Below are 16,157 nucleotides of genomic sequence, written 5' to 3'. Positions count from 1 at the left end.
GTCAATCCCCATTAGCTATTTCCTACCCCCCTCTCCAGTTAAAAGGGGGTCTGATTGAAGTTATTCATTGCAAACCTGATCTGACCTATTTGGATGCTCGTGGACAGTCATGACACAGGTTTACATGTCCATTTCATTACAGTCCTAAGAGCCTGGGCAGATTGATCCTGTGACATCCTGCAGACAGTACAGCCTCCTTGAGTGGCAGATGATTTGGAGTGGTAACACATGCCCTGGCTTCAATCAATAGCTGCCGTCACCAGAGAGGGAGGTGCAAGACTGTCTATTGAGTTGTTCTATCTCTCTAACTGAACACTAGGCCTAGCATGTGACTGTACAGCCCTTTATCACATTTGTCCAAGGGCCTCTGCCCATTCATCCACTGGTCTGAGCCTTATAGTCCCTGTTTCAATCTGTGTGTTGGGTCCAGTTGGTCCTCACATGGACATACTCATCCCATCAGGCTACCTGCCTCAGTGATGTGGGCTGATAAACAGGGCTCTGCATGCTTTCCAGAACCAGCATTTCATCATATTCCACTACACAGAGACTGCCTGCTGAGATAGGAGTCCACTGGAGGGGCTAGAGAGAACAAGAGCTACTATATCAAAAGTTTAGAGAGAGTGTGTGTGTGTGTGTGTGTGTGTGTGTGTGTGTGTGTGTGTGTGTGTGTGTGTGTGTGTGTGTGTGTGTGTGTGTGCCATTAACCTTAGCATAGATCCAAAACTCCAAGCAGGAGAAAAACATACATACATACAAACAAACACCCTCCACCTAAACTTATCTTAGCCCTCCAGAGCCGGGGGGGATGAAAAAGCTCAACCATTCAAGGTCTTTCGTAGTAAATGAGGTGTTTGGAGTATTAGAAATGCCAGGGAAGGGGTAATGTGGATATCGTTTTGCAGGAAGGACAGAAAAATAYGGAAGTAAACATTCAATAGCCATTACCATGTGTGTCTGTGGGAAGCCTAAAACTAATCATGGCCCAATTTCCCAGGCTGATGATTTGCATAAGCCCAAAAAAGCCCACTACCGTTCAAAAGTTTGGGTCACTTAGAAAATTCCTTGTTTTTGAAAGAAAAGCACATTGTTTGTCCATTAAAATAACATCAAATTGATCGGAAATACAGTGTAGACATTGTTAATGTTGTAAATGACTATTGTAGCTGGAAACAGATGATTTTTAATGGAATATCTACATAGGCGTACAGAGGCCCATTATCAGCAACCATCACTCCTGTGTTCCAATGGCATGTTGTGTTAGCTAACCCAAGTTTATAATTTTAAAAGGCTAAATGATCATTAGAAAAACGTTTTGCAATTATGTTAGCACAGTTGAAAACTGTAGTGCTGATTAAAGAAGCAATTAAACTGGACTTATTTAGACTAGTTGAGTATCTGGAGCATCAGCTCTGCCTAGAAGGGCAGCATCCCGGAGTCACCTCTTCACGGTTGACGCTGAGACTGGTGTTTTGCGGGTACTATTTAATGAAGCTGCCAGGTGAGGACTTGTGAGGCGTCTGTTTCTCAAACTAGACACTCTAATGTACRTGTCCTCTTGCTCAGTTGTGCACCGGGGCCAGCCACTCCTATATCTATTCTGGTTAGAGCCTGTTTGCGCTGTTCTGTGAAGGGAGTAGTACACAGCATTGTACGAGATCTTCAGTTTCTTGGCAATTTCTCGCATGGAATAGCCTTCATTTCTCAGAACAAGAATAGACTGATGAGTTTCAGAAGAAGGGTCTTTGTTTCTGGCCATTTTGAGCCTGTAATCGAACCTACAAATGCTGATGCTCCAGATGCTCAACTAGTCTAAATAAGGCCWGTTTAATTGCTTCTTTAATCAGGACAACAGTTTTCAGCTGTGCAAACATAATTGAAAAAGGGTTTTCTAATGATAAATTAGCCTTTTAAACTGATAAACTTGGATTAGGTAACACAACGTGCCATTGGAACACAGGAGTGATGGTTGCTGATAATGGGCCTCTGTACGTCTATGTAGATATTCCATAAAAAATCATCTGTTTCCAGCTACAATAGCCATTTACAACATTAACAATGTCTACACTGTATTTCGGATCAATTTGATGTTATTTTAATAGACAAGAAATGTGCTTTTCTTTCAAAAACAAGGAATTTTCTAAGTGACCCAAACTTTTGAACGGTAGTGTATCTATGTAAAAAATGTAAAACACATAATGGAATATACACCTGATTTGCCTAGACATAAAGCAGCAACTCCCATGTAAATGCAACATCTGAAATTCTGAATTTCCAACTCTACATCCTGAAGCCCTTTCTGCTCTCCATTTACTTATAAAACTGTGAGCCACGGTCTTGGCACTTCACTCAATGGGACCATGTGGATTAATCAACCACCCACCGTTGACTACCATTAAACCTTAGTTCTAAGCAGGTCTCACGTCCTGAATCCTAGCTTGTGTTTGTGCATAGACACACAGGCTAACAGGTTTCCCTCAAACTAGGCATACGTTACACAGAAGTTTAAATCCTTGATCAGATCTGGGCCGTGTACACAAAGCATCTCAGAAAAGGTCTTAGGAATCCTGTTAAAACCTGTTTGAAGACAACAACAAAAAACTTCCAGCTCAGAGTAGGTTTTGGGATGATGTTAAGACACTGCCCAGACAAAGTCTGAGCCAGGAGTAAAATCAACTCATAAAAGTTTTTTCTCAGCTGGTAATCACAACAGTTTGAGGTACAGCAAAGGAAAGATAGTGATGACGCTCATTGACATTGTTGCAAATTGGGGAATAAACAATGGCGATAAGGCATTGCCAGCTGTGAACTCTATATCACGGGTCGCTCAGACAACCATGATGAATGTGACTGTACATCAAATATTGCAATGATAAAACATTTGATATCATTTTTTCTGACAAGATCAGTTTGCCAACACTTAATTATTGCCTCATATGTTTGCATGCATAACCTTTTTTTAACCAATTCTGATGGTTATCATTATATAAACACACTCGTCACTATGTTTAACAACTCTAAATCGCTTTGGCACAGTAGAATCAAGTCACTTGCCGATAATGCTGAAAGGTTTATAATTTTCATCAAACACAATCAAAGTTAACATAGTCCCTAGATGCCTTCAATTGCCCAACTTATAGGCATAAACAATTTAGATTTTTTTTTTAACAATGTGATATTGCGCTCCAGATGGATACCTTGAAATACCATGATGTAGGTAATTCAATAATCGAATAAAAAACATGTTTATTTATTATCCTAGTGGTTATACACTGAGTGTACAAAACATTAGGAACATCTTCCTAATATTGAGTTGCAGCCCCCTTTGCCCTCAGAACAGCCCCAATTCGTTGGGCATGGACTCTACAAGGTGTCGAAAGCGTTCCACAAGGTTGCTGGTCCATGTTGACTCTAGTTGTGTCAAGATGGCTGGATGTCCTTTGGGTGGTGGAGCCTTCTTGAAACACACGGGAAACTGTTGAGCGTGAAAAACCAAGTATGAAAAAACAAGTTCCTAATGTTTTGTACGCTCAGTGTATTTCATCATGTAAATGTCAGATGCTTTGTGATGGTTGCAGATTCAACTGAGCTGTGTCACTTCAGGACAACAGTACTGGTGGCGTACCAATCCTAAAAGTGAAGGCAGCCCTTCCGTGGACTGTCCCTGGTGATAACAACACTCATAACAACACTCCTACCCTCAGTCTCATGTTCATTATAAACCACTTACATGTTGGCCTATGCATGTGTTCTCAATGGAGACAGAATGGAGAGTTAAGATGAAACATGGAGAAGTTTACATTTTCCTCTTCATGGCTTTATTTCCTTTTTAGCAAGGGGGCACAGACTGGAGTGGGCGTCCTCTCTCTCAGAAACACCCCTCGTCTCCACTTGAAGAAGGTTTCTCATTCAATTATGTACATTTGGAAAATTGGCCTGGAGTGAAGGCATCAATACATCTCTGCGGCTCTTTTCATCATCAGTGTCCCTGGTGAAAGATATCAAGAAGGATCTTTCATGCCCCGGAGGCGTCCTCCTCCTCTCGCAAGGCCCAGCATCACACTCACAATCACACAGATGACATCTCAGACTGTTTTCCTCTTACAAAAGAATTTCACAAAGCCTTTAAAATATGAAGCTATTATTAGAGTCTCCAGCTAGTTGCCGGGAATTAAGTGCATTAGAAATCTGCTTCCATCTTGAGGAAATGGATGGGTTCATCTGGGCCCGTATCCACCAAGCGTCATGGTAGAAAATTGGCCATAGGTGCTGAAAAAAGCTATGCATGAAGCCTCTTTTAGTCATAAGAGTCACACCAAGTCAACAAATATTTAGGACACCTCATGAGCTGTCCTTACCAGTTAAGCGTTACCTGCCTGGGTCTTGATAATAGAAAAATGCAGCGAGTCAGTGGTTCCTTCGCCACATGCAACTGCTTTGGAGTTGTTCAAATAATGTTTTGATATTTCTGTATGATGAATCCATAAATAATCTAGAKCTACATGCAACCGTATCTCTTGCACTTTTGACAATGATTTCACATGAGGCGTACTTCATATGATATGCCTAAATATTTACACTGAGTGGACAAAACATTAGGAACACCTGCTCTTTCCATGACATAGACTGACCAGGTGAATCCAGGTGAAAGATATGATCCCTTATTGATGTCACTTGTTAAATCCACTTCAATCAGTGTAGATGAAGGGGAAGAGACAGGTTAAATAAGTTTTTTTAAGCCTTGAGACAATTGAGACATGGATTCTGTTTGTGTGAATAGGCAAGACAAAAGATTTAAGTGCCTTTAAACGAGGTATGTTAGTAGGTGCCAGGAACACCGGTTTAACCCTCCTGTTGTGTTCGTTTCATGTTAATTAATTCTGTGTTCCTGGTCCAAAATGACCGCCCCATTAGAGCTGATTATGAATCCATAATAATACATATATTATCACCTAATGTTGTGTTAGATCTTTTTATCAACTTAAGTTATTGTGAACATTACAAGTTTTGAAATTCTATTTGCTATTTATAGCCTGTAGGCCTCATTGACCTGACCTCATACAACTTGTTTTTGAGTTWAAAAAAAAAGAAGCATAATGTATGGATTATATTGACTATAGCAAATACTCAGATGAAACGTATTGTGCCATTTATCACAAACTACTTTGTGTCAAAGTTTAACAAGGACTCTCTCCTCCCCACCAGTGTCATGATCAAAAATATGATCAAGAGCCTCACATACCGTACAGTAGTATATCGTTTGGTAATTTAGCTGCCACAGAATGAATTGTGAGCAAGGCCTCAAAAAATGTTTTTATACCAGAGCTGTGAGAAAAGTTCTATATATTATTGAAACAATTTGGCGATTGTTTGTGAGAATGCCAACAGGTGTGGTTCCCGTGGGGGAAAGATTATATTGGGGAAAGGTTCCTGTGCAGGTTGCCATGGAAGCCAAGAAGGGGAGTGAGGTGTGTGTGTGTGTGTGTGTGTGTGTGTGTGTGTGTGTGTGTGTGTGTGTGTGTGTGTGTGTGTGTGTGTGTGTGTGTGTGTGTGTGTGTGGTGTGTGTTGTGTGTGTGTGTGTGTGTGTGTGTGTGTGTGTGTGTGTGGTGTGTGTCAAACACACATGCATGTGGGGTCTGTGAGAGGAAGTGTGTCGATCTGATGAATGGGCATGTGCCTGAACTTAATTTTATTCTTTAATTGTAGTCTCACCCATTCATTTCTAATGAAGGTTCTTTTTGAGGGGAACACCAACAGGAGTACAAAGTTAATAAAAACACCAAATATAATGAAAATCATCAAAATGTGTTTTGTGTGTTCAGATGCCCTGTGTGGACAAAGTCATGGAACCTTATGACAATCAGATTAAATGAACTACATTTTTCAGAGAGAAAACTAGTAAAACCGGTCCAATTCGACCGGAACACAGTAGGAGGGTTAAGTGTATCAAGAACTGTTAAGCTGCTGTGTTTTTCATGCTCAACAGTTTCCTTTCTATATCAAGAAAGGTCCACCACTCAAAGGACATCCAGCCATTTTGACACAACAGTGGGAAGCATTGGAGTCCACTTGGGCTAGTGTCCCTGTGGAACACTTTCGACACCTTGTAGAGTCCATGCCCCGATGAACTGAGGCTGTTCTGAGGGCAAAAGGGGGAGGGTGTTCCTAATGTTTAGAGACAATGTGCTGAAATGAGAGTGCATATGGATTTACTTACCAGATCATCTCTCTGTGCTCAGGCAACATGCCATGAGACTTTAACAATGACCCTTTTAATCGTGGCTGGGTTTAATGTAGGTTATCTCTGAGTCCACTGCATAGCTGAAAGGGTATTGGGACATGAGTGGGGGTGTATCATTGTCATTTGCTTAGGCAAACACTAAATTATACTGCATGCCTCCTTATCGTGCATAAACTGGAGATGACCTTGAGTGAACAATGGCCCTATCAGTCCTGGTAGTCAAAGGTCCTGAAGGATTTGTATAAAGTTACTTTTAATTTAAGGGAAAGTTTTCACTAAGAGAAACAAGCAAGGTGGCTTTCAATCCACATAACTGAAAGATAGACAAATACCAACAACATGCAATGTGGCCATGGAGATAAGTAGTGGTTTAGTCATGATCTGAAGCACAAAAGTCTAACTTAAATTGTTACTTTATAGTAAGTCCCTATGGTCAGCATACTTCTAGCTAAGTAATTGGTGGTCTGTGAATGGCTCTTTCAGCCAATGGGGAAAAACATAATTACTCCGTCCATTGCAAGAGGCAATTCATTCTCCTACTTAGCCAATGCCACACATACTTTCCCTTTACAAAAAGCATGTTCTCAAATATATATTTTGCTCAATGAGAGATTGTTTTGATTGTGTGTGTAATCAAGAAGGGAAGATTGCTCAGTGACCAATTTAGAGTATATTCAATTAATTGTTGTTCCGATTTAATCAAAACACAGTACTACAGTCATGGCCACTGAACCAGGAACTAGGAACACAACCCAAGATTAAAGTATTTACTGTAAACTACAGTAGTATGCAACTATTGCTAAAGAAATTCACTATGCAGTAGAATTGGTTCATTTCCATGAAACAAAATTATATGAATGATATGAAATGCACAGTTTGTATTGCATCATGCAATGTATGATAAATACATTGTGAAATATATTTTACACTCAATCAATGAATTATGAGATAATCTTATTGCCAAGGTACTGTTGATGCGATACAGAATTATACATTTTGTCTGGAAATGTAAATGAATCTAAATGCATTTTGACCTATTTAAATGTAGACTCCACATAGATGAATTTAAGTAACTTATTATTATTTTTGCTAGGGGAAATAGACGCACCATCCCTTCCTTCCCTGGAGAAAATAATGACTGATGCCTGCTTCCATAGATAAACGTTGGATGCAGCCAAGACGGGACCAGTGAAAGAGATGCATTCAAAGTGAGGGCCCTCTGAATGCATGCTAGCAAATGGAACTCGGGGTTTGTCTTTTACCTACGCTTTCGCAAGCAATTTTAGTAGGCCATTTTGTCTCATTAGATCATTATGAAATGACGGCTGACTAAACATTTCGCTATGCTGTGGTGTCTCTGCTGCTGGGTCTGTATTGATTGTGGTGGGACTGTTGATGTGACAGCCCAGAGATAACAAGTTCCACATGAATGAATAGAAACACAACAAGCAAACAGCCCTGGCTGAATTCAGATTTCCCCTTACCACTCCAAGAGAACATTTTCAGGAATAACTATAATGGTTTTATTTTGAAACTGCTCTAGTTACAAGAAAGACACTTGCTAAACATGAAGTGCAGTTGATTTTTTTTCTTGTATTTTTCCCTTGAAGTCATGTGAAGCTCACGACTTTGTAATGGCATAAATAAGCTGCACTCATAAATGTTGACATGAGCCATTTGTTTCATGAGCAAGCTGAAGTGTTATGTTAGTTTGAGATTCCAATAGATGCGTAGCTCATTAGCGTTTGGGCAGCTGAAAATAGCATAAAGGTGTAACACACTTCATCAGAGCCGCAGGCTCTAACGACAGCCATGATAATTAGGTTAAATGAAGGTAGGGAAGAGAGAGAGAGAGTGCTAGAGAGAGCGGATTGCGGTGCTAAAACAGTGTGTCCAGCAACACTAACCCAAGGCCTATTGGCAAACCTGGACCTAACAGCCCTCCTCTCATTTCCATTAACATTAACACACTGAGCAGGTTTCCATTAAAACCTTGAGATGTGGGAAAGTGTATGGATGTGAACCCCATAAAAGGGACAACTTAGACAGTATCCCGTTTTCACTGACCTGTACTTCAATCCCGTATCCCAGGTAGACCGTCACCACATAGATGCAATCCACTGCAGGGTCAGACGACAACGCTGCAGAATGCTGCTGTGGAATCTTGATGTGGCCCTCAGGGTCAGTGAAATTCACAGTGCAGGGACCTGGCACAGGAGAAATGAAAAGACAAGTGATCCCTCTTCCCAGACTACTGATCCATCTCTGACAGCCCATCTGTGTCTCAGTGGCCCTCTAACCCCCTCATTAACTCCCCAGATTCCCTGCCTCTCAGCCGGGCCTTGGAGATCACGCCGCCCCTCAGCCATCTAGACCCACTGGAGAGGACAGCCAGGCAGCACAGATCAGGTGGAGCCGGCCTCTGCAGATTGGTTTGCCGCATGATCTGCTTTGTGATCCTGGGTGCCAGATGAATAGGAGCTGTCAGCATGGAAGGATGAGAAACACTGACTGGCCCTCTCCAWCGCTGTTCCTGCCACGCTGTACAAGACTCTGACTAAAATCTGAGTAAACACTGTAAACGAGAGGCAGTCATGCAGGACACTTTAGGTTACTGCTAAGGGTTGTCATCAGGGTTTGGAACCGGTCATGGAACAGAATCAACATTTCTTTTTGAGGAACAAAATCAGAACCGCGAACGAGAGTGAAATATACTGTTCCGGAACAGAACCATTATTTTAAATGCATGGAACCAGTTAAAACCTTTCGCCATTTCGCCATTTCGACTTTGTAAAAAATCGTTCCCAAATTAAACTGCCTCGTACTCAATTCTTGCTCGTACAATATGCATATTATTATTACTATTGGATAGAAAACACTCTCTAGTTTCTAAAACCGTTTGAATTATATCTGTGAGTAAAACAGAACTCATTTTGCAGCAAACTTCCTGTGAGGAAGTGAGAAATCTGAAATCGGGGGCTCTGTTCCAGGGTTAGTTTATTAATTTGCATGTAATCTATGGGTCTACATGCACTGCATACGCCTTCCCCTAGATGTCAGTAAGCAGTGAGAATTGGAATGGGGTGTCTAGGTAGATCTGAGGCCGAACAAGAGCTCTTGGAACCGGGGGTGCAGTCTTTTCAACGTTCGTCATGGCGCGAGACAGACCTCAGGATTGCGTTCTGAAAATCTGTTGTTATAGGCGTTAGATATATCCGGCTCTGATTTTATTCGATATACTGTTAAAAACATCATAATGTAGTTATTTTAAACCGAGTTATATCAGTTTATATCAGTATATTGCGATTTTCTGTATTTTTCTTTTGTGCTGCGTTCTGGGATTTGGACAGTCTGCGCCACATGGCTAATGTTTGCTGCTAATTCCAAAGTTGAAGACGACAATCTACAACCGAGCAACGATTATTCTGGACAAAGGACAACTTGTACAAGATTCTGATGGAAGCTCATCAAATAGTAAGAACTATTTATGATGTTAATTCGTATATGTGTCAAAAATGTTAAACTATTATTCCGCCATTAATTTCTCGCTTTAACGCACGCTGTATGTCGTAGTAACGTTAATTTAAAAAATTTAACACAGCGGTTGCATTAAGAACTAATGTATCTTTAATTTGCTGTCCAACCTGTATTTTTTAGTCAAGTTTATGATTAGTTATTTATTGATTAGGTGCCTCTCCCAAGATTTCTCCCGACATTTTGGTTGCAGTTTGGCTACTATTCTCATTGTATAACCACTGATTTTGGGGTGCCCGGCTAAATATGCACATTTTCGAACAAACCATATATGTATTGTGTAATATGATGTTATAGGACTGTCATCTGATGGAGTTTGAGAAGGTTAGTGAAAAAATGTATATCTTTTGCTGGTTTATTTGCTATCGCTAACGTTATGTTGAATYAATGGGGCTGTGTGGTAGGCTATTGTAGTAAGCTAATATAATGCTATATTGTGTTTTCGCTGTAAAACACTTAAAAAATCTGAAATATTGGCTGGATTCACAAGATATTTGTCTTTCATTTGCTGTACACTGTGTATTTTTCATAAATGTTTTATGATGAGTATTTAGGTAATTCACGTTGGTCTCTGTAGTTATTCTAGCTGCTTTGGTGAGATTTTGTGATGGTGGCTGCAATGTAAACCTATGATTTATACCTGAAATATGCACATTTTTCGAACAAAACATATGCTATACAATAAATATGTTATCAGACTGTCATCCGATGAAGTTGTTTCTTGGTTAGTGACTATTTATATCTTTATTTGGTCGAATTTGTGATAGCTACCTATGCAGTAAAAAAAATAGTGGAAATATGCYGTTGGGTCMTTTGCTATCGTGGTTAGCTAATAGAAATACATATTGTGTTTTCCCTGTAAAACATTTTAAAAATCGGAAATGATGCCTGGATTCACAAGATCTGTATCTTTCATCTGGTGTCTTGGACTTGTGATTTCATYATATTTAGATGCTAGTATTTACTTGTGGCGCTATGCTAGGCTATGCTAGTCAGCTTTTTTACTGATGAGGGTGCTCCCGGATCCGGGATGAGTACCAAGTAGAAGTTAATAACATTATTTTCCTCACAAAACGCAACAAAGTGCCTATGGAAAGCCCTACTCTTTCACTCAGAAACCTATTCTAGTGTCTGCTAGCCTGCCTGCTGAAATTGCATATGCACTTTGTTGCGTTATGTGTGGAAAATAACGTTCAAAGATATTCAGAGTTCCATCATAGAAGCCACTCCTCTGTAGGTATAATTCTGTGGGCCTAATTCAGATAATGCATGTCATAACAAGATGCCCAGCGTGTCAAGCCAAGCCTTCTCCACCACCCTCTCTCGCACTCTCCCCACCAGCAAAATTTCAGTCGCATCTCGCACCCTACACTCGTCTGTCGAATGGATGTAAATAGCTTGCACGCTCAAAAGCAGGCTGCTCTATCCACACTGATTGGTAGGGTAATTTAATGTTAATGTAAATGTTTTTAAAAAATTATTTCAGAGGTATAAAAAGTAACAGAAAGGACCCATATAAAACGTTCTTTTTTTTGTTTGTAACAGTGGAATGGAACAAAAAAAAATGGTTCTGTTCAAAATGAAACGATTGTGAAATAGTTTTGGTTCCAACCCCTGGTTGTCATACTCTTTTCTTTGGATTTGGGGAAGGTTGTGTGTTTTTTTTATTGTCACGCCTGCTCCCTCTCTCCCTCCCTGGCGCTCGAGGGCGCCAGGCTGCCAATCACTACACACTCCTGCCACCATCATTATGCACACTTGTTTCTCTCGTCACGCGCTTTTACGCCTCAGCCAGATCATCAGGCTCCCATGTCTCAGCTGGCTCGCCAGGCTACCACATCCCAGCGGGATCCTCAGGCTTCACGCCTCAACTGGATCGCCAGGCTCCCACGCCTCATCTGGTTTGCCAGGCTCCCATGCCTCTGCCGGTTCGTCGGGCTTCTACACCCTCAGCCGGCTTGTCCAGCGCCATGCCTCGGCCGGCCCGTCAGGCTCGCCCAGGTGGGACGTCGGGTGGCACCCCTAGAGGGGGGTTACTGTCACGCCTGCTCCTGCTCTCCCTCCCTGGCGCTCGAGGGCGCCAGGCTACCCCGCACTACGCACTCCTGCTACCATCATTACGCACACCTGTTTCCCTCATCACGCGCTTCAGCGATTCATTGGACTCACCTGGACTCAATCACCTGCTCTCATTACCTCCCCTATATCTGTCTGTTCCCCGCTTCAGCATTTATTGTCGTCATGTCATTTTATTCTCCCTGTTCTGACGCTGTTCCTGTCCTGTTCCATGTCTGTTGATAATTAATTAAATGTTCACTCCCTATACCTGCTTCTCATCTCCAGCATCGGGTCTTACAGAAGTACATTTCCCCCTGGTTTACATTCACCCTTTTGCAGGTTTTACTATATAATGTCTTCCATCCTAGCCAAATGTTTTAATCTGCTTCCATGTGCCTCCCCTATATCAAGGTGTTTTGGTACTTCTGCACTACACTTTTCTGGGCGTTAACTTTTACTGTACCACAAGTCAATATAGTAAACTAGTCTAACTGTCTATCCTGCCCTCTATCCAACATTCATAGTGACAATAGTGGTAGATGGATTGATTTTCCAGATCTGCAATAGGCTAGCTAGCATCATACCACACATAAAATTATTCAAAGCTGCACCAATTTTCTATGTAAGTGGAGAGGCCAGGTACGTCATTGCACATAAAAGAACAGTGAAGACATGAAACACGCAAGAGAGGGGGACAATACAATTCTCCTACCTAGACTATTCTACAACACCACAATGTAATGAAAGTTCTACTCTAGGCTGTAAACTGCAGTGAAAATGTCATTTCAATAACGGTGCAAAAGCCCTGTGATTTGATCATTTAATTCAATTTGGATTAGTTGTGGGTATACTCTTGGCAGTTTATTAGGTCTAGAAAGGCAAAGTTGCAGGCCAGTCTGGATATATTTAAAGTTTTGATACTGAGATGTGCTGTCTGTTGCAAATCATCATTCTCCCAAGTCATTCTATAATAATGTGGCCACATATTGTACGCTCCCAGCAGGCCCAGTTATTCAGGAAAGCTTAACACACGCTCTGCCTCCTCTCCGATCCTAGTGGCTTTTCCTCACGTGCCGAGAACCTAGCGCTTCAAGGTCATGTGAAAATATTTGTAACATTGGGGAAGGGGGTGCATTTTTCTACGACACCTCGAAATGGACAGCCCCCGAGTACATTTTTAACTGTTGATAGTTTAAGTGATTTGACGCTGCCTGCATTAAAGCTGCTACTCTAAAGCCATTGCATTAGGCCATTACAGAAAAGCAGCAGTTGCCAATTGGATGTAATTGGATTTATATACTTCTACTTCACTCTATACTGTATGTGTATTAAACCAATAAAAACAGAAGTTACCTGGTGTCTGCATGGTGGTGATGGTGGTGGTTGTGATGATGGTTGTGGTGGTCATTCCCTCATCCACCTCTCCTGTGGATACGGCGGTCAGTTTGGTGAGCTGGATGCCTGTTTTGTTCTTTACCCCTGGTTCCTCTGACTCACCTTTCTCCACCCTCACTGAGGTGGTCAGGACAGGGGGGGGCAAGGTGGTTTCCATGATAACTTCCCCCTGACCATTGGCGCTTCCATTCAGGAAGGGGGGGGCATTGGGGCTGCGGCCACTGACTGTAGGGGGAGTGGTTGCCACTACAGGGGTGGTCAGGGAGTCTGTGGTCACTGCCACCTTCTCTGCCTCCCTGGCCTTGTCTTTGGCGAACTTGTTATTCTGAGTCATGCTCACCAGTAGCCCAGGGTCTGTGGAAGCAGAGATGGTGAGGGGGGTTGTGGCAGCCACCGTGGCAGTAGTGGCGATGTCAGAGAAGGCAGGMGCGTCCTCGTGTGGCACCAGGCGAGTTGAGGCGTCCCCCGCCTCAAAGGCAGTAACAGAGCCAGGCATTGTGGGATGTCCTGCCACGTCTCCATGGTCTGTGAAAAACCGCTGGTCCCCCTGGAAATCTTTAGTGAGCAGGAGTTCATGTAGGGCGATGCCTCTGAAGACAGGTCGGTGGTTGGGGACGTTCATGGAGGATGCTGTGGTAAAATGGTGGATCTCACTCTCTGTGTCCTGTGTGGACGAGTGTGTGAAGGCTCCGCTGTCTGCTTCGACTCTCCTCTGGCCCCCAACATTTCCATTCTCTAGAGAAGACACTGGAGAGAAACACACCAACAACATGGAGGTATTAGAGCATACTAGAAGATAAATATAATACCAGAGAACATGATTCCTAAATATTACATTGCATAGAAAACATATTTTTTCTTTAAAGTAAAAAAATATATATATACATTGGATACATATATGGCTCTGTTGTAATTGCAAAATCTGTTAGTCTAGGGTTTAGTCTAGGGTTAGGGACCCCCATTTACCAGGCTGTAAGGAGCATTATGAGTGGATATCTTGTCACATAGAAGGTTAAGTGCAGTGGCTAGTGAGTAAAGTGGAACAATAACCACCCTGATTAACTAACTACTACTGTAGCCAAATTGCCACAAGAGGCCCTTAGAAAAGGCCCTTCAGGAAAAAAACCTCATGATAACCCTTTGATGATTCATTTGAATACCTTTATTCCTCCTTCTTCCAATTAGCCAAAGTGAAGGTTTTGCTCTGAATGTCTCATGATTACCAAATATAATAATGGCTGAGCCGTAGAGTAATTATTCCCACCTGCAGCGGTTAAGATGCAATCAGGAAGCCCCAGGGTATAGGTGCTAAATTCAAAAAGTGGGAGGGATGATAATGATAGCTCCAAATTCCTCTCATACAGTATTACTATAAGTATCCAAAACCACAGTGTTAAATGTATTRGCTCTCAAGAAGTAAGGTCGGAAATGAACAGTGCTTTTGAAAGTGGGTCTTTTTTGCCGGAATGACGGCTTAAGTGTCAAAAGATACACCAGAGGACGTCTCTCAGGGTTAATAAAGAGCAACAACACGATCGTCTTTCATCTCTTCTACATTTATCTCCATTAGTATAGGGAATGCCTTTAAAAAGTTCTGTGACAGATTAATAATGACAGTCCTCACTGTGAAGCCTGCAGTAAGTCAGCATGAGTGTTCATTATCGCAGACAAGCTCTGCAATCACAGCCAGAGCGAGGGAAAGAACTGAAAGGAGAATTTCATCAAGAAAATGTAAATATTCGTCTGACTTCTGAGATAAAAGATTAAAAGACACAAGTTTTCTAAAAGACAGACTCTAGCTGAAGGATGGCATGACTTTCAGAATGTAGATTACCCCTAGTGTGCATATGCATGCACACTGGCACACACACACACACACACACACACACACACAATCCCTTGACCCACACTCCTTAACCACATGCCAGAGAAAGAAGTAAACCATGATAAAGCACAGAAAACACACAATCCTTGTAGTGGAAAACCACTTTGAAAATGGAGAAAAGTATGTTATCTTGCTACTGTAATTGTCTCCAAAACCCCAGACACAACTGCCAAAACAACAGGCAGTGTGAAGAGATTGATATGGTACAGCAGTGATAACGGCTACTTCTCTTGTCCTTTATCAGAGCAGGACCTCAGTGAAATGGAAATAAAGGACTTACAAAAGCTCTCTGATGTAATACTGCCTTATCTGTCGTAAAGAGTAGGATATGCTGCTGGGATTTTATATACTAATTGTCCTTGACAGTTTCAACACTTATGGTTGTGCTGCGTGGACAAATGTGACTAGTTTCAGGAAACTAGGTGCATGTCGCGCGTCACTACTTCACAGGAGAGGCATTTGAACAAAAACATCGTTTTTTTTATCAAAATGCGTTTTTTTGGCAGAAATGCCATCTGGAACATGTAAAAGTTTTTTGCCTTAATAACAAACTTGTATGCCATCTGTAAATATGAATAAATTGTTTAATTACGAGCCTAGTAGGTTTAGCGACGGAAAAAGGCAGGAACCTTCCTGTTAGCCATGATTGGCTGAGATAATGGATGGACTGGACATGCCGAGAGATGAGTTCGGATTGGTCTGCCATGTAGCCCGCTTCTGTCTATAATATAAGCTGCTCAGTATGTGTAGGTAATCCTTTCTAACGTGGCTTTTTTGAAAGATATCACGAAGAACTGTGATAATGTTGCAAATGCTCTCCACTCTCCACTTCGAGTTTTGAAATCAGTGGAATTCCCGATGGAGTAGGATAGCTAAGGAAATTTAGAAAATTCAGGCATTTGATTGCAAATATGCAGATGAAGTCAAAAAAAGAACACACACAGGCTGTTATATAAAACACCTGTCTCTGAATTACATCTTCAAACTAAGCGCAACCATGGCATCCGTAACAGAGGGAGAATTGTTCATACATGTATACAGGT

The 16,157-nt window shown here is 41.7% G+C and overlaps 1 protein-coding gene across 6 annotated transcripts in view; it reads right to left on the bottom strand.

The window, feature by feature from the left end:
• LOC111950797 (seizure protein 6-like) overlaps nucleotides 1-16,157 on the bottom strand; it is a 249,655-nt gene that overhangs the window by 130,738 nt on the left and 102,760 nt on the right. For all 6 annotated transcript variants that reach the window (XR_011473977.1, XM_023968695.2, XM_023968690.2 and 3 more), the window contains exons 2-3: nucleotides 13,188-13,976; nucleotides 8,310-8,449 (exon numbers count right to left, since the gene is read on the bottom strand). Coding sequence is in view for 5 of the 6 variants with exons in the window: in XM_023968695.2 (XP_023824463.1) it covers nucleotides 8,310-8,449; nucleotides 13,188-13,976 (929 nt within the window). In the remaining variant the exon portion in view is untranslated. The remainder of the gene's footprint in view (nucleotides 1-8,309; nucleotides 8,450-13,187; nucleotides 13,977-16,157) is intronic.

The sequence above is a fragment of the Salvelinus sp. IW2-2015 genome, linkage group LG23 (genome assembly GCF_002910315.2).
Source record: "Salvelinus sp. IW2-2015 linkage group LG23, ASM291031v2, whole genome shotgun sequence".
NCBI classification, from domain to species: Eukaryota; Metazoa; Chordata; class Actinopteri; order Salmoniformes; family Salmonidae; genus Salvelinus; species Salvelinus sp. IW2-2015.
This window is presented reverse-complemented; position numbering and strand designations above follow the sequence as displayed.